The 17,407-nt window shown below is 45.4% G+C and overlaps 1 protein-coding gene across 9 annotated transcripts in view; it reads right to left on the bottom strand.

The window, feature by feature from the left end:
* Window positions 1-1,634: 1,634 nt before the first annotated feature.
* MOB3C (MOB kinase activator 3C) overlaps window positions 1,635-17,407 on the bottom strand; it is a 36,277-nt gene continuing 20,504 nt past the window's right edge. For 7 of the 9 annotated variants that reach the window (XM_085308084.1, XM_085308080.1, XM_085308081.1 and 4 more), the window contains 2 exons: window positions 8,973-9,175; window positions 5,995-6,591 (listed from right to left, as the gene is read on the bottom strand). In XM_085308084.1, the coding sequence (XP_085164210.1) occupies window positions 6,514-6,591; window positions 8,973-9,175 (281 nt within the window). In that variant the 3' untranslated portion in view covers window positions 5,995-6,513. Of the gene's footprint in view, window positions 3,233-5,994; window positions 6,592-8,901; window positions 9,176-17,407 lie in introns of those variants that run through there. The other 2 variants (XR_014896251.1, XM_085308087.1) reach the window with 2 other exon arrangements.

The raw sequence follows: 17,407 nt of genomic DNA, 5'->3' as shown, positions 1-17,407 counted from the left end.
GTAACATAAATGCTACAAGATGTTTTCATTAATGTAACAGAATTTGCTGCACAGCATTTAATGGTTAACAAGGAATCCAGACAATGGAAAGCCTGTGAGCTTTCTTGGCTGTGATGATCTCCCATGTGGACTCTCTGGTGTGAGATGGTTAAGCTCATCTGCAAAACACAGTGCAGACGTTCATTCAGGTTTTCCTTCCTCCCTCAATCCCTCCCCTTCCTATAGCACTTCCAGAGTTAATGAGGATGAAGTTGTCATAGCACAATCACATGAGCTTTGTTTCCTTGGGAAAACCAAGATAAAAAGAAAAGAAAAAAATAGCAACCTTTAAATTCTTTTTAAAATTTCTGCCTGAGACAAGCCTATGTCTTGGTCTTTCAGGAACAATCAGCGCTTTGAGCTCCACAGGAATCAGTTGGAGCTCTGTGGTGCAGAGAAGGTAAACAGGAAACACTTATTCACTGCTTCTCCCAAAAGCGGGAGGGCTGAAATCCTCAGGCATGTGTTTAAAAAGAAACAAAATAAACTCCCCCTTTTTAATACATAATGTATAACTACCTGGTGGAACTCATTGCCAGAAAACAATGTGGAAGGCAACAATATGAGCAGGCTTCTGCTTATGAGCATTATTTACGGCAAGTCTTGTTAAACCCCCAAAATTCAGATGCAATTTCTAGTTTAGGAAGTAAAAGAATCACAGAAATGTTGGGAGGGACCTCTGTGACTTCTTGTCCAGACTCTCACTCAGAGCGGGACTGTCACCAACCCTAGAGGAGGGCCAGTATGGCTGCATTTAGCTGAGTTTGGAAACTTCTGAGGGTAATTAGTGCTTCCTCTCTGGATATCTGTTCACTGAATGCACCATCCTCTTGAGGAGTATTTTTTTTCCATTGTCCTATTGAACATCCCAAGTCACAACTGTGACCATCTCACCATCTGCCACTGTTGGGAAGAGGTTGACTGTTGTCTTTGTACCTCACCTGCAAGTAGCTGCAGGCTACTGCTGAGTTTCCCCTTAGGCCCTGCTGTTGAGACAGTTTCTCTACAAGTCCCAGGATTGCTGATTACCAGAAGCTGGAAGGGCTCCTATGCTTAGAGTCCAACTAGGCCTCATTCCTCAAGAATGCAGCAGGTTCTTAGTAGGGCTGTTGTCATCTCCTCCCTCTACACCACACAGCAATATGTGCCTGTGGTTCTTCTTTATATGAGGAGGCTCCAACACATATCCCAGACCCTAGAAAACAAACACCTTTGGAATAATAATGAGCAAAAGTTACCATCAAGCATCACTGCAAAAACACCTTCAGCTGGGATGCCAGTGAAAAGTTAGGAAGGGGAAACACTGCCCAGCAACATTAGTCTTTGTCAAGCTCCTCTTTGAAATGCAAGCTGGAGAGAAAAACCAAAAGCTGAAATTCTCTGCCAATTTTCAGCAGCTGTTTGTAGTCTTTATCATACTCCACTTCTTGCAATACTATGAATTGCTGAGCTCTCCATGTGGCACAGAGATCCATCAGTGATTCAACTCTTGAGGAGGATCCACTGTTCAAGTTATCTGAAATGCCTTTTCACGATGTCTTACTTTCTACAATGGATCAGAGAAGAATGAAGGACACCAGGCTCATTCATGTTTCTTTAATTAGTAGCAGACCAAAACATTTGGACTTTTACAGATAATTTTACACAGAAATTATTGGAATGATGTATTGGGGTTTTTGTCTCCATTTTGCTTCTTTTTATTTCCATGTAAAAATATACATCTGGTACACAAGATTAAAAAAAATAGATTTTCACAACAAAATAAGTGCTTTGAGCACTAAAAATCCATTTGTGCACTTCAATGCTGGCATAATATTTACATTTTCTAGCCAAAACCCTCCTTTCCTGAAAAGTGGGCAAACCTCTGGTTATAAATATTGGCTGTGTGCAGTGTACAAAACCTTTCCAGAAAAAGGTGCCAGGAAGCACAAATGTAACAACATTGTGGCTCAGACAATTTGCTTTCCCCCAAAATAATAATAAAAAGACTTCATATCTTGTCAAAAGGAAGATGTCACAGGGAATGCAGCAATAGTTAATAGGCATTGCAAGAATGAAGGGGAGAAATTTTAAGGTGTGGTACTAATGCCTTTCAAGGGAATAATAACACAGATTGGGTAGAGATGGCATGGTTTCTTTCTCAGGCTAAAAATCCCAATCAACAAGGTTTAAATAGAGCAAATATTGCCTTTTTGGAAGAACAAGGTAGATCAGATGTCTCTTGAAATCCTTCCCAGCCTAATCAGCTATGATGCATGGTTGGATAATGGAAAGACAACAATTTCTATAGCCAGAATTTGCTGGTTTTGAGCCACGACAACATGTCAGGAAATGTTGTTTGTTTTTTGACAACAGTGTTTTTCCCTCACTTTGTATCATGATTTGTGAGTCTGGAAAATACTCAGGTAGACAGGGCTGATCACACTGAAAAGTGGCCTAGTTCATCTCCACTTGTCATGGGATTAGTCATTAGTCCAAGAAATGTTAGGTTTGGAACATCATGAAGTCCCTGTTGTGTGTGAATGTTTCTGGGAGGAGTGGGGGGAAATGGTCCCTTTGATAAAACAGGAATTGTTCAAGGCAGAGGAGACATTCATAGCTCATGGTTAAAAATGGTATATTGGCTATTATCTCATGAAGGCAGTTGGGATCAAATGTCACCAGCTTTGCAGAGCTGACCTTGGAGGGGAGAAAACCAGTCCATGTAGGAATAGTAACAGGCATTACTCAATAGCCAAGTTCACACCTGCTCATGGGTAATCTTTGCTAGCAGGATCACTGTACCCTGTGAGCAGGTGTTACTAACAAAATGCGTGGGGGTCAATATAGCTGAGGACAAAACAAGAGGAAGGGTAGGTGAAAGGGTATCACCAGACACAGGCTAAGGTCTTAGAGACCGGAGTGTGTAAAAGTCAGCCAGACTTGTCTTGTTCTCCAGAAGTCAAGCAGCCACATGATAGAGAATGGGATCTATTAAAAAAAATGTCCAGAGATGTTGAACAAGTTTAGGATTCAGCCCTGGCCTGAAGAGGTTCTTCTGCAGTGTTCAGTTTGTTGGATTTAAATGACCAGAGTGAGTCCTCTGGAACAGGTCTCCCACCACAGGGTGTCTTATCCCACTGGACTCCAAATGAGCTAGCTGAGTTTGCCTGCTGAAATCACTTCAATGGCAAATTCGTTCTGTCATTTCTTTCTGCATTGAAGGAGGAGAAAAAAGAAAGAAACAGTAAATACAAAAGCTGGATTTGAGTAAAGTGACATATAAAACACTTTGGTGGATATCCCAAAACAGTCCAAGGAAGTGTCTGTGGAAGTCTCAAGGAAAGTTTCACTGTTTCCCATGCTAGCCTTCCTGGAACCCCTCTGCTTGTCTCAGCTGCTTTTCACTGGGATCTTCCTCAGTCTCCATGGCAGAAGGTCATTTTGGCTGTGTCCTAGCTTTGAAAGCAATCCAAAGAAAGAGCACTGCCCGAGAAGTCAAAAGATCCAGGTCCTACTTCTGACTCAGCTGTGCAGCAGCTGGATAAGACAGTACAGCTCTAAGAGCCTCTGTCTGCAGCTGCCCAGGAGACGGGAGACTGAAAGCTCCTCCCAGGAGCAGCAGCTCTTGCTCTGTGAAGCAGCAATGACTCAACCAAAGGATCTGTGGTTTTGGCAAGGGATCCCATGGCCACGCTGCAATACAAACAAGTGTTCATAGATTATAGAATGGTAAGGTTGGAAGGGACCTCTGGAGATCATCTAGTCCAACCCTTAGCATAGGCTACAGGGGGATTGAACCTGCAACCTTGGCATTAGCAGCACCATGCTCTAACCAACTGAGCTAAACCTGCCCCTGAGTGTTAATAATGGAAGTCCACAGGAAACCTGCTACTAACAGATATCTCCAGCCTTTGGTGCTGTTTTCGTGATATTCCTCTCAAGGCAGCAAAGCCTGCCCTCTGTTACTCCTAGGATGTAAGAAACAGGGCCCTCCAGCCTGATCAACCTCTCCACCAGCTGCTCAGGCCCACACACTCACAGCCAGAGTCCCCTTGACTCCATCACCACTCTTGTCATTTCTCCAAATGTTTCATCTACAAACCCTAGTCCTGAGCTAGGTGCTGGGCACAGGCAGAAACAAGATGACAGTATCAAGTTCTCCTTAGGCTAACAGACTGTTTTCTTTAGCCAGGACTGGGTGTTACAATGCCAGCTACATTAAAAAGGTGCCCAACTCCAAGCTAATGGAAGGTAATATTTGTCCTCACTTTAAGGAGCTCAACTAATAGCTTCCAAATTGGATACATTGCTGCAGTGAGGAAAATCTTTGGTTCTCTCTAGCTTATCAGGTTCATAGCTTGTTAATCTGCACATGCACATAGACAACCTTCCTCCCACCCTGAGAAATGTTTGAACATCTTAAAATGTATTCCCAGAAGAGATCTGAAGTTTATTGGCCTCCTGCTCTGTGGAAAAGGAAGAATGTGACTGCAAGAAATGCAGGACTAGAAAAGTGGGATGACCCTTGAGTAAACTCATGAAAGGCTCTTTAGTGCTATAGTGAAAGGGGCCAGGAGCTGCCATCTCTGGTCTTCAATGCTGAGAGCTTTGTTATTGAAATCTATCACGGGGACAGTGGCAAAGACTTGGCACTCAAGTGCAGAATGCTGCCATCAAATGAAAAAGCGATGCTCTGCCACAAAATCATTTTGCAAATGAGAAGTGCCTGTAAACTCTCAGAAGGAAAAAGAAGAGGGGATGAGAACAGTGTAAACATCCCCTCACAACAGCATACAGCCCACCCAACTACTGCAGCAGGGATGCACCATGCACAAAAGAAGCCTTCAGTGGGATGGGTTGGGGTGGTCAGTAGATTCCAAGGTGCTTGCAAGCTCTTCAGCCATGAATGCCCATGGCATTCACCACGCTCTGGAAAATCCCCCCAGCTTTGTCTTAGCTGGGCTTCTGCTAGTGCAGCTGCCCAGTGCTATGACCTGCCTTCACCTTCCTCAAGGAAATAAATTAACGGCTTTTCTCAAAGCCCTCATTTCTCGATTGGGTCTTTGTTAAGAGAGTGAATCAATGCCTGCTCTTAGTTCTGCCCAAAGCATCTGTCTCATTCTCAGCTTCTAGGATTTGCTACTAAGTGATCACTTTCCAAAGAAGTTTCACAAAAGGGAAACTGAGGCAGCAAAGGGAGATTTACTGAAAGGCAGGGTTAGAAACCAAGAATTCCTTCATCTCACGATTCCTGTATTTCTTCTAAGCTATTTGGGCCCAGAGGACATTTGCTGGCTGAGAAGATGCTGGGGTTTTTTTTGTTATTGTTGTTTTGCTCCTTTTCCTCCTAAATCCTATAACTGGGACCAGTAGAAAGCCTATGCCAGGAAGGCCCCAGCCATAACAAGGCACTCAGACCTGCTGCCTCACTCAGATTTTCTCCCCCTACATGCCCATACACTTGGAGCCCATAGCCATGTGCAGGGAACAGGCACCTCTGCAGGAAGGAATCTCTTCTTTCATGGGATTCATGTAGGCTAACTGACCATCTAAATGCTAAGTTAAGTCAGTCATCCAGGCTTCCTTATGAGAAAGGACAATTCATTTAATCTCACCCCAAAGATGGATCACCTTTCCACAAACTTTGAGAACTAGCAAGGACTGGATCTTGCCATCTTAGCCACCTTAAAATGAAGGAATATGCAACCCACTGTTTGTCCTTGCTTATGTTGCAGAACAGCTGAGGAATCCTTCAGGACTTAAAAACACCTAGAATCAGAGATGTAGCTAATGGTGCCCAGTGGAAAGAGGAATGAGTAGAGCAAGTTACTGGGCTGGACTGGAGAGAGTAATTTGCCAAAGGAAAGTGGGCTGAGGTCAAGCGGAGAGTGCTGCAGAGGTTTAATCCTATTATTTGTGCATCCTTACAATTCCTGCTAAAGCATAGCCAAAACAGTGCAAATGCCACCCCTCAGATTCCCACAAATACTCCACTGCACAATGAGGCGGAACCAAACCAGCCTCCCAGGGCTCATTCACACAYCACTGTGACGTTCATAAAGAAACTTCCCATTATCGTGTCTTGGAGGGAAGAAGAGCAGGGGAAAACATTGCTACAGAAAGGTAACCTTTATCCTTTATCCCTTTTGGTCTTCTGGACTTTGACAGCATTTGAGGTAGTAGATGGAATAAAAGTTAAAAAAATTCCCTGTTACATAAGCTTTGCATAACTCCCCTGTTTCAACCTGAGAAGCTGTCACAGTCATCTGCAGGCTGAGTAGCTGCTTCCAGCCCTAGAGTTTTGCAGCCAAGTCTCATCTGCAGCAAAGTGCTGTTTTCCTTGCTTCAGCAAGAAGTGCTGTTTGAAGCTACTGAATCAACAGTAATCCGTGCAGACTTTGGCACCAATGGCAATGCCAGGYTGCAGCCTACCTGGGATAACAGAGCGATCAGAAGGAAGGGAACCTGTATCCTGTGAAAAAGATCCTGAGATCATTCTGTATCCAGCAGAGATCCTGATTTTTTCCGGCTCTTCAAGGGATCGAATTGCACAGGACTCAGAGCGTGGGCCTGTAATTGAAAGTGAAGGAGCTCCCATGGCACAGCAGACAGCCACTCTTAGCACAGCTGCCGCAGCTGATCATGCGCAAAGTTTTAGCCATTAAACCATGTAACTTCAGCGCAGCATAACTTGCTTATGATGAAGGGCTGGTAACAGCAGAAGCATGGTATGACAGCATATGAGTCCTTTAAGCTTCAGCCCATCAGCTGGCAGTAACCCAGGAGAAATTAGGTGCAGGCTCTGTATTCTTCATTGGCAAATCTRAGCCAGTTGTGGGTGTAGCAGCACCTGCTTCCCAGCTTAGAGTAGGACTATATTGTCTTGTGCTCCCTGTCTCCAACTGACGTGCAAGGATGAGGGGCTAGAGGGGTACYGAGGTATGGAAATGAAAACATGCAAACTCCTCTTGCCATATAGATTGAAAGTCCCCTCAGTTTCCGACATTAGATCCAACCTTATCCATGTCATTTGTTTTATTTTCRGATGGAGAAATTGCAAGAGACTTTCTCCAGACAGGATTTGAACCACAAGCTCTGGGGAACAGGAGGTCCCTTTTCCTGGCCCTATGAACAACCTACTGAGATTTTGACAGAGATTGAGTTAAACAGTCAGAAAGAGAGTTTGTATGTGGTCATGAGAGCACCTCCAAGGGTGCGTGGCTGGGTTTCTGGGAGCACAAAACAGAGTTACCTTCAAGCCATGCTAGCTTACTGCCTTCAACAAGAATTACACAGAAAGACTAGACTAACACAGTCCTGCTGCCATTCACATGTCAACAGGCACAATCTGTGAAAGTTGTTCACAGGCTTCAACAGATTGTCCCTCCCTCCAAAACCTAGCAGTGCATCCAGGACACAACCATTCTCTGGTAGCAAAAGGTCACTCCCCTGCGCACCTACAGCAGGTCATTGCCTGGGGGAAGGAGGTCTTCCAGATGTTTGGGTCTGCTGTAGGGTTTGGATGCCATACAATGTGTGCAGCAACAAATCAGACAAAGATAAACTAGAGATAAATGTTCCTTGTTTCCTTGTAGTTTAGTCCTAGTTGCATCACACTGGAAAACCTATTCATCTTAGATTCATCCAGAGCCATAAATCATACCATGTTGCATGTGAGTCACTGGTACTGAAAACCTATTTAGCAATGTCAACCTCTGCTTTGGCTATTAGGTGCTAATTATTTACATTAGCAAGCATCATTCAAAGATGACGACACCATTATGGGCTGTAAATCAACACTGAAGAAGTTTGTCATGAAGAGTGGTGGTGAGGAAGAGGCACAGAGGACACTGCCACTGAGCCTCATTTTCTAGGGCTGAAGCCATTGTGATAATATAGGTCATAATCAAACTATATGAAGTAACTAATACAGATGCTGTTGCCTTCAGGTCCCTCTGGTTAAATGATCGTCCCYCTTCCCAAATGAAGATTAAAGCAGACAGGCAGAAAATTGACCGAGACAAATGGAAGCAGTAAAGAAATTAAAGCACTTAGCACTCAGGCCCCTACTCTTTTCTCTCTGGGCTCAGATGCTATTTGTCTTCCCTGGCTRTGTGCTACTGCACATGCCCTTTTCTGCAATCCATCCCCTTTATCACAGCATACTAACTACTAGGTTCCCAATTACTTTTTTCCCTATTGCTACATGTCCTCCCTAAGTCAGACCACACTCAACCTTGCTTGTGACACATTTGCTTCTCTTACAAAACCAGCTACACGTGTTTTCTAGTTTATTTGCTTGGACTGTCTGGTCTCTGCTCTCCCCTCTGTCCTRCTGTATTCAAGGACTTCTGCTCTATTTGAATAATTGCTTCCCAAGGGATGTTGAAGGGAAACTTGGAGCTCCAGGGAGGCCTCTCCAATTCAAGCTCCATAGCTGTTGTCTGAAGCTGAGCACTTCGTCAGAGTTTGTCAGAGTTCCTCCAGCCTCGTTATACTTCACATTACRACCTCAAGCTGGGACCTTAATCTTCTAATGGGAAAACTCAAGTCTGTGGAGAGGGAATTTTGTACTCAMATCTTATCCCTGAAGGCCACATGGACACAATTGGCCAGAGACACTGTGGTCTGCAAATTTCATAGGAACTACCAAGACAGTATAGAGGGACACTATGTTACCATGGTCCTCAGAGTGCCAAGGACTGATTCATGGCAACTGTAACAGAGGCAAAGGAGGATTTTCAAAGACTGATGGGTTAGGAAGTTCTCCCTCAGAGGACTAAGGTTATTAGTCACACAAGAGAAAACATAGGCAGGGTGGGTGAAAGAATCCACAGGGCTTGACCCCAGTGGCTAGAGTCCAACCCTAAGTGAATTTACCAGTGCTGTATTCAATCCATGCTGCTCTCATCCCCCCACCCCCGGCCTCCTCATCCCTGGGACATCCTTACCAAAGGCTCCAGCTCCCGATGGTCAACAAGGCTGAATTCCCTGATGAAGTAGTAAAAGTGCTTGTAGCAGGTGTTGACGTGAGCCTCAGCACCCATGTTGATGATGCTGTCAAAGTGGTGGATGTAGACATGGACAAAGACACGGAAGAGGCGGGTGAGGATCTTAGTGCAAACTTGCTGGAAGTGCTTGGGGAAGGGAACACCTGCAAAGCAGAAGCAATTTGGAAGCCATTTGAGCATTTACAAAAAAAACCCTAGATTTTAAATGTTGCTGCTATGATTAACAAGCAACYATGGGTAATGAGGGAGGATTCTCTTGACTAATGGTGGCAGCTATGCCAGGGAAACGTACTATCCAGCTTTCCCAGATGCTTCCTTTTTYCTTAGCTGGCAATTTTATCCAGGCATGGTCTGAGGATCTGGGGAGTTTCCCCAGGAGGGAACAGTTCTCGTCCAATGGAGGGAACCACATCTGTCCACATCTGTCCAGCCCCAGAGTCATCTGTCAGAGGATCCTTCTGCCCTGTCTCCCCACATTTCCTCTGCAAGCCTGTGCAGACACAGCAAAATTCAAAATATTGAAAGATTTCTCTAACCTTGCCCAATACCACATAATACAGCAAAGGGTTTACCTTGGACTATGGGCATGGACAGATCGCTGCAAGGACAGAGGCAGTTTGCCATAAGAAGTCTTTCCCTTCAGCTGAACCCACAGTGATTTATAACACCAATCTCTGTGCCATGTGCCATGGCCATGCATGGTCCCATTCCCAGTCAGACCAGTCGACCTCACAGAGCCACATGTATTCATTTATCTAGATCCTTGAAAAAAGCAAATCTCCTTCCAGCAGGGAATAAACCTTCCCTGGGATATTCTGAATTGAAACATGTTTTATACAGTTCTTTCTCCAAACATCCTCAAATATCACTTTGGTGCAAACATGCACCAAAAGAAACAGGTGGGGTTTCTACCTTTTTTCCAGGTCCCTATTTCCAATGAGTATCTCATTAAAACAGAGTGGGAGGGAAATTGACTGGCTTAATGATGCTCAGATTATAATTTAATTTAACCTGTATGATGGTACCTCCTGGGATGTCCTTCTAGGATWTTCAAAAATAGGATCCCCCATAGGGACTGCTGCAGACTCTACTTTTAGCCTTGTCCCACACAAGGACACAATTTCCTACTCTACACTTCCATCCTCAGCCAAATACAACCCTCTGGCTGTTATCACAGTGAAAAACTCACAAGTGTCAGTACAGTCAGCGCCTGGAAGCTTGGGGTAAATCTCCAAMGGAAACGTGGCTTTGAAAATCCCAAACATATTTTTTGGAAGGTGAAAAATGAAATGATTCAAATTTGTTTTCCTGAAGGTTCTTCTTTTCCCCGAGCAACCAAATTCAAAATTGTAAATAGCAAAATAAAACTCTCCCTTCACACAGCTGTACTTGCCTCCTCCCTTAGCTTCTCATTACTGCAACACTTAACGTCTTAAAAATCTTTCCAGATAACATCTGGTCCACCATGGCCAGCTCAGGTGTTTTGTGCTGTGAAAAGCATCAGCAAATCTCTTAGCTAAAAAAATAAAAATGGAAATTTCATCTTTGAATCTTCCTCATCTGCCTTGCTAGGCAATTAAAATCTTTTCCCAAATGTTCCTGGCAGTTTTGTTTCCCAGCAGCAGTATCATCCCCCTCTCCTCCAGAAGTGGAAAATGCAAAGGATCTGTACTATTGCCATCACTTCTGGAGCCTATTTTCAATGCCCAAAATTCAGTGACTGTTGAGTTTAGTTTCTCAGTACTTATAACAGAAGATGATTTCTGGTCTAAAACAGCATTACCTTCAGCCCAGCACAGTAAAGTCTCCTTTTGCTTCATGCATTTAATCAGTGTGGCTGCCAGGGCAGAACCAGTGTGTGTTCATGCCACAGATGTATGGCCCAGCTGGATCTCAGAGACATATATCTGAGTTCARCATCACAGAAACACAGAGATGCAGTTTTGAGATGATTCACAGCCATCACCCAGCATAGCTGCTAGCACGCCACAATCCCAGGGCTGCTTCCACAGCAGTACAAAACCCAGCAGGATCTTTGGACACATTTCATTGCTACTACCTCCACTGTTAGCTCTGACATATACTTTTTAGGACTTTCTAGGAAAAGAATTTGCATCTGGCAAAGCACAACCAGGACCTTCCCATGCCAGCAATTTTTAGATGATATCAGGAGCCCATTATTGGGCTTTGACTGTGGAGCGCTCTTTACTTGCCTGTCTGATTAGGACAGGGATCGGAGAACAGACCACTGGGTACCCCTGCACTCAGGAAGGACTGGGGGCTTTATTGAAGACTTCATTTGAACTTTTTGCRTTGGGTGAGAATTTGCTGAGCAAATAAAAGCCCTGAGCACCAAACTGGGGAGAAAGAAATGCTGTTAGGGTGGCCCCTACAGACCAGCTTTGAAGAACCAGCCAAGAAGTATTTCTTTTAATAAAGCCAATCCATCACAGCAAATGATGGCTAATGAGCATGCACTCCCAGTGTGCTGGTTGGGGAATACATGTTGTTCTGAACATTGTGTCTCCCTGGGACTCAGAGACAAGCAGTTGCCTGGAACTTAGCAAGGTCGCGGTGGGCGGTGTTATGTGTGCATTCTCCAGTTTGTGATCCATGCCACTTGCCTAGTAACTTGCTTGTTTGGTCAAAACAAACAATGGGGAAGAAATGAGACCTGACCAGCCAATTAGAGTTTATCTCCAAACTGCRAAGACTGATGGTGAAAGAAAACAACAAACCTTCATCCAATTCTGAGTTGAGAGAGAAATAAAATCAGGCAGTGAACAGCAGATCAAAAGGCTCTGAGACACCCAGAGCTGACAGCATGTGTGGTCCAGGTAGTGCTGTTGGATAAGCCACATCCAAAGCTGGCAGACAGGGATAGTGGCTTTCCACTACTTTTGGTTCTGAAGTTAGCCAGGAACCATCTTAACCCGTAAGTCCAAGTCTTCATGGGCATGCTGGCAGCTGAGGGACTTCGAGCAGCAGGCACATCCAGCTACAACCTGTGTTTTCTGGAAGTCTCTCTTCCATTGGGGACAGGGCACTTAACCCATGTCTTGTGACCAACAGCAACCACGCTACTGTGTCTGGGAAGATGCTGAGCTACCATRTACCTAGTCATGCCTGGAAAGATCTCATGCGGGTGCCAGGACCTGAAAGTATCCTACTGGGGCACCCCACCACTGTACTTTCACAACAATATCATCAGCTCCTAGGACATGAAGCAGAGCTGCTTTTCCTCGTGTCCATCACAAGGTGTCAGTGTGTGGCTGTCCCTTCCAGACATGGCTAGGCTGCAGTGGTATCTGGCTGTCACCARTGGCCTTCGACAGGTCAACCCCATGTCACACCACCACTGTTCCCTATGGTCCCTTGGATAATGGATCAGTGGGATCCATGTCTGTCCCTTTCCTCCCTCATCACCCTACTTGCTCACCCAGGGAGGCAGAGCCATGCCAGYGGTACAGGCCACAACACAGGGCTATCAGGTCCTCCTTCCACTCTCCATGCTGTTGCCATGTCTTAGTCTTCTGTGCCACTCTCCCATCTCTGGAACCTGAATACAGGCTGCAGCGGATGGGCTCAACCCTGCAACTGGCAYAGGGGATCACAGACCAGGAGAGAGGTCAGGGCATAGCCGGACATGCACCAGGGCACATGGCCCCAGCCACATGTCACAAGAGACACATAAAGACTAGCAGGAGCTGACCAGCCTACCTGGAAGATCTGTCCATCTGATACAGGCAYCTTCCTTTAGCTGAAACACATGCAGCATGGTATATGGAGCTAAATCCTTCCCATGTCCCTTCCCTGACAGGACAGTGACCTGGAGCTTGGAGACTGGTGTTCCCTCCATTGGGTGGATTTCTGGRGAAGGTCTCTCTCTTACCCTATGCATGTTTGGATCTCAACCCAGAGCCTGTGGTCTGTTTTAAAAGCAGGGAGACATCTCCCATTTGAGAGCTGGAGATCTGCTCAGCGTGGGGGCCTGTGTGAGTTGATTAAAGCATTTCCTTGCAAGAAGGAAGCAGGGCGGATATCTGATAAGCAAACTGCTCTCCAGCTCTGTGCTGCTTTCAAGCTCAAAGCTTCTCCTGGCTGGCTGCTCCTGTCAGCAGCAGTTGCATCTTGCTGCAGATCTTCAACAAATCAAAGCAACACACGCCAGCCCCAACGTGCGCTGGTCACGTCAGTGAGGAACYGGACAAATTCCCCATCCCTTCACCRAAAATTGAAATTAAAGGTCTCTCCCATAGAGATCTATCAGCAAAAAGGTGTTTTGACTAAGCTGGGCAGAGCAGCATAAATATCTGGTAAAAATGCCGTTTGTCCTGGATCGTGGCTGCTAGCACAGTGGATGTCCAGCAGACAACTCACRTGACATCCTCTCCAGCCCACAAGATGACACAGTGGAGGATAAATTGAGAGCAGGTCATGCTTGCTTGACATTTAATTTGCCTCCTCATGCAGGTCAGGGTGATTAAATTATAGGTAGCACATCCCAGGCAAATGTGAAAGACCCATGAAAAGGATCTCAGCCCTGGCCAAGCACCAGCCTTTCCCTTGCAGATACTTCACTTTAAATCCAGAAGTCAAACCCCAGTACAYACACTTAAAGCCGTAGGGATCACCATGACAGCAAGCAGAGAAAGAACAGGGCCCACTCATGAAAAACCCTTGGAGGCAGTCTCTCCTCACAGCTGGGCTTCCCCACATCTGCCAGGTCAGACGAATGGTGTTACAGGCAGGACACAGGGAGCATGTTGGTCACCAATACACTGGCACGTGGTATTTGTGGATGGGGCAGCGATGGCCCTTGGTTTTGGYGGAGTGGCAGTATCTTTCTCGCTCTCAGAGATGGTGCATGATGACATGACCTAGCAGGGGTGAGCAGCCCGGTGATATGAAGAGATGAGGCAGGTGGGATCAAATGTGGCATTCACAAGTTACAAGGAGGTGACCAAGGGACACACATGCAGTAGGACACTGTGAGCTCATTTGGATGTTGAGAAGAACATTTATACACAGTATCMGCTCTCCTCATCCACCAGGCATCACCAGACATTATATCCGGATGCTGTAAACTGATCGGGCAGTCAGCAGCTGGAAGCATCACTTGCCCCACAACAGACATACAATCACATCTGAGRAAGAGCAGAGCAAAACAGCAATCCATGATGCTGGCAAAGGGAGATTATTACATGTATTCAAAGCCAGGGAAAAAGCTGTAAGCAGGGAAGGTACAATTTCAGTCACTGCAACCCAGCCAGAGTATTGGTGAGCAATGTGACTCACAGCTGCAAAATGAATTAGCACCTTCAGTTTATCTTGGATATTTTGCTTGAAACCCCAAGATGTCATTTAATGCTCAGAGAAATCTGTTTTCCACACTCCACGCTGATTGCTTCAAAACTTAAGGAAGCCATGTGGGACTATGTGTAAAAGGAAATGAAAATGGGAGGTAACAAAGTGCATGTGCTTCTGGTAAGGGAATGCGAATGGATCTTGGATCTTTCTTGCCGTCTCTGCAGTCCCTAGATYTCATGCACCAGCCAATTTAATTTTTTCATGATGAATCAGTACTGTGAAACTATTTTGCTTCTTGGCAATTTTAAGTTTTTCCTCTATGAAAGTAGTAACCCAATGAAGTACACTATGAATTATTATTGTTATTATTTTTAAATTCCATTTTGGCCAGTATATTGTTCAGTGAATCGTCTTTCTCTAAAAATAAGTCTTCAAAGCTCTGTTTAAGACTAATGGCCTGCCAGCAGCTGCAACTGGTGTGGTGTTAATTTTGGAAGGAAAGAAGGAGGGATTTTTTTTTTAATAACAAATTATGTAAAAATTAGCCAGCTGAGAAAACGGCAATAATTAGCTAAATTCTGAACATTTTTCTCCTGTTGTTACAGATAGAAAGTATCGGATAATTTTACAATTCTTTTCTCTCTCTCTCTCTTTTTTTTTTTAATAATTGTTTTGGGAATACGCTTGAATGGGAGAGCTGAAGTTTTTAAAAGCTTGCCAAGAGCTGTTCCAAAATCTCCTGAGTATGAATAACACTCATTAGAGCCACTGGCAGAGCGTGCGAGTTGTTTCCGGTGCTGGATTTGCTCCACACCCTGTGTCCACACCGATATAACCAGAGCAAAGTGGTAGCACACGCGACTGGTGCTTGGGCCGACCGGTGCAGCCACGGCCACGGGATGGCCGAGGGCCCTGCAACCCTCATCCCTCGAGCCCTCCTCCCTGCTCAGCGTGCTCCCACCTGCCGGCAGCTCCCTAATAACAGGCACTGCACAAGGCTTTTACCCAGTGAAACACTTACTCATCTTCCAGCCGGCACCGCGGGGCATAACAGTTACCAGGGAGCAGTTGATATTTTCCAGGTGGTAATTTGTTCATATACCCACTCACTGAAGAAATCTACAGATACGATTTTACCAGCTGGTAAAAATCTACCCATACAATCATTATTCTTATCCCTGCATGGGAACAATGTGTATTCCCTACTTAAATGTTTTTTCAGCATAGGTACATCAGCTGGAAGAGTGAAAACAGAGCACTAGCACATGCAAACTGATACGGGTTGTCTGGGAAAGCTGTTACTACAGAGAATTTACAGCAGTTGGGTTGGCACAGCTCACTCCATTCARGGAACTGTTTCATCTCAACTGGCAGACAGGTTTCCGCTCCAGAAGAAGGATTATGTAGCCAAGCCTTTGAGCGGGACTGAGCCCTATGTGTGGATTTCCCCAGGGATGGGGATGACAGGTATCTATACCCTCACCCTTGCCGTATGCAAGGTCCGTTGTACATGGACAGCTCGGCTGCCTCCTCCTATCCCATCCCGCTAAACCTGCAGAGGGGTTTTCTTCTGGTGGAAGCTGCATTACTGCTGGCTAACTTTGCCACATCACAAACTATCTGCTCACATCATCCTCACTTACTGCCATTTCAGATGCCGTCTGCCTGTCTGACATCAAGTCAAAGCTGACACAGCTCTGTATCACAGTTTGGCTAAACTGAAGGGGAAGGTGTTTGGATGTCTCCATCCAATCCAGACCAAATTTACGTTGCTGGCAGACCTGGCCTGGTCTCTCTGCTCCCCTCCCTCTGCTACAGTGCTAACATATGCTAAGGGACCAGATGCTTTKGTAGTGCAAATCAGCAGAGCTCTGCTGCAGTCAGTGGAGCTGTGCTGACTTACTTCGGCCAAGGTCTCCTCCATAAGGYGAAAGGATCCAGCCAGCTTACAAGCCAGCTAGCCATCTCTTCTCATTTCCACCTGAGCCTCTTACCCAAGGGTGAATGATTTTCCAACCCTGACCTCTGAAATACCTCTCCCTTTGCCTGTCAGTACGACCTCAACCAAGCCCTGCTGAATCATGCAGTGTTTCAAGGTTTGTAGTTGTTGGATGGACAGAGACACAGAGGTTAGCCTCAGACAATGTTAGCAAGTTTGAGTAACGCTTACTGTTTCCAAAAAAAGGCTGTTTTGTCTGTGGTCAGGTGGCCTTAGCCAGGGAGCAGAAGAAACTGTCCTGGGACAGTTTTGTTACATATGGCAAAAACAGGCCATGAAAGACAGCTGAGATGAACACAAATGAGAGAGAGAATTGGAAAGCAAGGATCTCCTCCTCAAATCATGCTGGGGTTTGGGGAACTTAAATAGAAAAGGAAGGGTTTTCTCCTTTGACAGTCACAGCGCAGAGGCAGTAGTACAGTTTGCTCTGGGGCTCTTACCACCATGGCTATGGTAATTGCAGAAGTAATTCTCAGAGCTGGGTTTTTTTTTAAAAAATTGGTGGCTTCTAGTAGAGAGGTTTGATATACAAACTGGGGGCTGAATCCATCCAGTCCACTATGCAAATAGCCCAGAGAGCTGTCAATCTGCAGCCCAGAAGCCAGAGCATTGCTCCTAACCTAACTGCAGCCCTACACAAGGGAATTACCCCGAACTATATGGGAAACATTGCCCTTCCTTCTGCAAAGTAAGTACACCAAACTCTCAAGTCTCCTCATGAGCTCTCCCTGACTGCCCAATAGGGACAAGGGGGAAAAGATCTGGGAGCTGAGAGTGCAGCAATCACTGCAGCATTTTTCCTGTGTGTTTTATGTTACCAGACACCCCAGCCATGTGGCAAATACAGTTCTTGGCCCAAATGGCCATGCCTGGGGCATCTGAAGCTTTGTCATGGGATGCTTTGTCATGCAGGATGTGCAGTTCTGTTTTCTCTCCATGCTTTGCACAGCAGATACGGTTTTCTTTCATCACCTCGAAGTTTGCAAGTTTTCATTTTCCCTTGCAGGTCTCCTGCTTTTGCATGGCCAGAGGGAGGGACGCAAAAACATGAAAATATATTAGGAAA

Source organism: Rhea americana, unplaced genomic scaffold (genome assembly GCF_003343005.1).
Source record: "Rhea americana isolate MKP2758 unplaced genomic scaffold, rheAme1 scaffold_27, whole genome shotgun sequence".
In the NCBI taxonomy this organism is placed as follows: domain Eukaryota; kingdom Metazoa; phylum Chordata; class Aves; order Rheiformes; family Rheidae; genus Rhea; species Rhea americana.
Note: the sequence above shows the minus strand (reverse complement) of the source record. Positions and strands in the feature narration are given on the sequence as shown.